General features: G+C 44.0%; 1 protein-coding gene across 1 annotated transcript; it reads right to left on the bottom strand.

The window, feature by feature from the left end:
* Positions 1–658: 658 nt before the first annotated feature.
* Positions 659–3,691, bottom strand: kcnj14 (potassium inwardly rectifying channel subfamily J member 14). The gene is made up of 3 exons (XM_079561229.1): positions 2,338–3,691; positions 1,323–1,640; positions 659–1,252 (listed from the first exon to the last, which is right to left on the bottom strand). Exons 1-3 carry the CDS (start codon positions 3,340–3,342, stop codon positions 1,076–1,078), a joined length of 1,500 nt encoding a protein of 499 aa, XP_079417355.1. The 5' UTR covers positions 3,343–3,691; the 3' UTR covers positions 659–1,075.
* Positions 3,692–4,172: the final 481 nt, after the last annotated feature.

Below are 4,172 nucleotides of genomic sequence, written 5' to 3' on the forward strand. Positions count from 1 at the left end.
TCAAACTTCAAAATTGACAAAGTCTCTTGGATGAGAGGTGTTGTGTAACTCAGCAGTGTCCAAAGTGCGGCCCAGGGGCCAAATGGGGCCCTCAGCTTTTTGATGGCCATTAGGTTTCTTGCTGAATTGGAACCTATTGTCAGAGATGGTTCTAAGACTAAACAGAGGTGTGGGCCGGGTTTAAACCTCTTCTAAATGCACCCATTTGATGGCTACACTGCAATGACCACCGATCTGTGCCCCTCCACTCCGTATTCACTTCCATATGTGGCCCTCGATGAAAATGGTTTGGACACCCCTGGTGTAACCCAATCCAGTTGATGTCAAACCTCTGAAACTACGATGAACATGCCTAAGTGACCGAGTTTACACAGACTTTGACGATTCTACAAATGATAAAGTTTTAAAAATCATTTTAAGAATATTTTTTAGGAACAACGTCACACAGCAGTATTTCCCAAATACACCAATGAACAGAAGCCAGCTGAAATCAACAGTATAATGCTTAAAATAAAAGTGATGCTTATCAAGTAAATCAATAACACAGAGGAAGGAAAAAATAATCAAATTAAAATAACAACATTTCTGCTTATAAGGCACTAACCCTGTCACTGCACTGATTAACATTTGGGAACATCATATTGTAGATACATGTTCATATACACAAGTGAAGTAGAACGTCATACAGAACGATACTTACCATGTTTCATCATATTGTGGTACAGATTCCTGAGATAAGATTATACCTAAAGGGACACTGGGACCTGTGCAAAAGCCTTAAAATTCCACACAGTAAAGTAATCCAAAGTCTTTCCTTCCTCACAAATGTGCAGTAGCATGTTCAGTCCACCAGGGTGTGCTGTTGTATTAGAAGCTGGTTGTGTTTTGTTCAGTGCTGTGGTAGGGAAGGGCCAGATGGAGACACCTCTTAAAATATATTGGCAGATTACCAGGGCCAATCGGCTGCAGAGGCTTAGTCATCTGCTGTTGACATCTTGACAATATATAACTGCTTTCATTTAGCTTTATGACCCAAAGGTCAAGTGAAGATGATCTCACAGTGATGGCCGTTGTTTCAATGGGATTGAGATGTTTGCTCAAGTTCAGAGGAAACAAGTTGTAGAGCCACCTCATTTTCGTAACAAAAAGATGAACGTGAGCTGACCGAACCTGTCTGCCCAGCCAGCTCTTTAGCGCTGCATGAAGGCGTACTTGAAACTTTGTACGTCCTATTGAAAAATGAATAATCCACCTGAAAATGAAAAATAGGTAAGTAAGGAATATTTTCAACACTTAAAGCTTACAGAATATATGTCACTGACCTGGTAGCCGTCTTTCCTCTCAAAGAGCACGGGTTCAAAGCGATGTCCCCACAGGATTTCTGAGGACAGGTAGGAGCTGCGGCACTGGGTGGTCATAGATGTGGCCTCCACCATGCCTTCAAGAATGACCACGATCTCCAGCTCAGAGTCATTTTCCAGAGTCTTTTGGTCCATCTCATAAAAAGGAGACTCATCATTGATTTCATGAACAATGGTAATGGGAGAGACCAGAAATATTCGGTCGGTGCCCGTGTCGAAGCCTACGTTGATGTCCTCATTGTTCAAAGGAAGGAACTCACCCTCCGGAGTGACCCGCGACTGTAAACAGAAACAGAACAGAGGTTTAAGACGGACGCAGCAGGATTTCATACAAATGCTCTCAGTACAGTTGGATTTCAATTATGTTTCCAAAATACACAATGTACATTTGATGTGAATACGTGTAGGAACCAAATAACCTAAAACAAAACATCACATACATTTAACATATATAGCTCTATACAGTTTATTGTTGTGCCTGACACTATGAGCCAAGAATCCCTGTGGAATTAAGTATAATTTTATCTTAATATTTATGGGTCACTTAAGCTGAGCACACACTACACGGCTCTACACTAAGGCCCATCAGCATTTCTTTAACACAAAACATTCACAATCATCCCAGTATTCAAATGTACTCTTTGATCCTCACAAACCTAATCCCATTTGCCCTTTCTGAACTTCAAGAGATCCAATCATTTTCTGCTTTATCCCTAGTGTTATAGCAACCTGACCCACCTGCAGTATTCTCAGACACCCATCGTAAACAAAAGAAAAACAAAACTGCCATGATTAGGATGAAATAATCTGATGCTGCAAAAACTAGAGACATTTTCACAATGACTATCTTGTTCAGTTGGAATGGCAGGAAAGTCAATCTTTGGTAATCCGGGATTAGCATTTTCTTTCCCAATGACTCAACTGTTTTTGCAGCTTCATGCGTTGCATAATAGTGTTTTAGGTATAGTTAACTGACCTTAAGAAACTGTGCTCGGACGTGGGCCTCCACGAGGTGGCTCTTACGCAGGTTTCCCACTCTCCACATCATGCAGAGCTTTCCATCCCTCATGGCCACCACTGCTGCTTCAGAAAACACCAGAGTCTCATTCCGCTTCTTGGGCTTAGCAATCTTTGCCATGACTGCCCCGATGATGAAGGCGTCAATGATGCAGCCCACAATGCACTGCACCACGACCGCCACCACCGCCAGGGGACATTCCTCAGTTACACTTCGAAAGCCGTAACCAATCGATGTCTGTGTCTCCAGAGAGAGTAAAAAGGCAGCCATGAAGCTGTTCACCTGAAGGAAACAGGGCTCCACCACCTCTCTATCAGACCCTACTCCAGCCCTGACATCTCCTGCTGCAGAGGAGCTGTCAGGGCTGGGCTCCAGGCCAATGGCGAGGTCTCCATGCGCAGAGGCAATGAGCCAGAAGGTGAACCCAAACAACAGCCAGGAGAGGAGGAAGGAGAGAGTGAAGACGACCAGCATCCAACGCCAGCGAATGTCCACACATGTGGTGAACAGGTCGCTGAGGTACCGCTGGCCCCTTTCGCTCATGTTGACAAAGGTGACGTTGCAGCGCCCGTCTTTGCCCACAAAGCGTTGTCGGGCCCGTGAAGAGGAGCGCCGGGTTCGGCGGCGGCGGCTGGTGAAGGCCGAGAGCAGAGAGGTCCGGTTCTCTGTGCCACCCACACTAGCCCCTCTCCCTCTGGCTGACACCCCACTCTCTCCTCCTGCTGCTCTGACTGAGTCCTTGAAGGCACTCTGCCTCCGGGCATTGTTGGAGTTGCTCTGAAGAGACAGAGCTTTGCCGTTGAACGTAAGTTTCGGGGAAGCACAGGGGCTCCCTGATCCTGTGGGACTTCCCTCCACTTGTGCTGTGTCGGCTGCATTCTGAGCCAGCTTCATGACCTCCTCTTCATCCACTGGCCCATCCACCACAGCACTGAAGCGCCGCTTCACGCGAGCAGCGCCCATTCTGTCCGAGACGCGCAGCTCAAAACCACTGTTCTAGTTGTTGCAGCACTGCCAGTTTTAATTTGCCAAAGGAGTCCATAGCAGCAAGAGGAAACCTGGAGGAGATTCGCTCCCAGACTACTGTTCAGTCTCCTGCTTAGAAGTCTTGTCCATCCAAACTAAACTGCTTTGAAGCATAGATTAGTAAATAACAAATGGAGCAGGTAAAAATGTGAACTACTGACACATCAGGCAAAGACAAACGCTGTAGATACACGAAAAACTGAACATGCAGGAGAGGTGACAATGCAGCAAATACTCCTATGGGTTTCCACTATCCACAGGCTTCAATTCATACATTTTGAAAACTAAACAAAGGAAAAGCAAAAACACTATAATGTAAAACTAGAGGGATTTCGTAAAAAAGTTTAAAACATGCAAATTGAGTAAAACATGCTTATTCTTACGATTACTTTCCAGTTATCAAACTTTTGGCTGCGACATAAGAATAATAAAAAACACCCATTACTTTGCCATTCAAATATCTGTCTTTTACCAAATGTAATAATTTAACTGACCCATTTATTTAAATAAATATACTGGCAAAAAAAAAAAAATTACCTGAATTATTACCACAGTTAACCTGAACACTATAAATGCAGCTGGTGTTGAAGAGTCAGACATATTATTAAAAGGGTTTGAAAGACCCTGACAGAGAAATTAAAGATTAAATCAGAAATACAGATTGCTGCGCTTATCTGACAGGCACTAAAGTCACAGGTGCAGAGTTCCTTCATGTTTCAGATTTGCCTTTAAATAATCCTGAATAAGGTACATAAATCGAATCCGAA

Source organism: Gobius niger, assembly GCF_951799975.1.
Source record: "Gobius niger genome assembly, chromosome: 8".
Taxonomy (NCBI): Eukaryota; Metazoa; Chordata; class Actinopteri; order Gobiiformes; family Gobiidae; genus Gobius; species Gobius niger.

Coding starts and splice junctions, on each gene's coding strand:
- kcnj14 (XM_079561229.1), bottom strand. CDS start 3,342: ATGGGCGCTGCTCGCGTGAAGCGGCGCTTCAGTGCTGTGGTGGATGGG. Junction 1,641..2,337: donor TCCGAGCACAGTTTCTTAAG/GTCAGTTAACTA, acceptor TTCTGTTTACAG/TCGCGGGTCACTCCGGAGGG. Junction 1,253..1,322: donor AGAGGAAAGACGGCTACCAG/GTCAGTGACATA, acceptor TTTCATTTTCAG/GTGGATTATTCATTTTTCAA.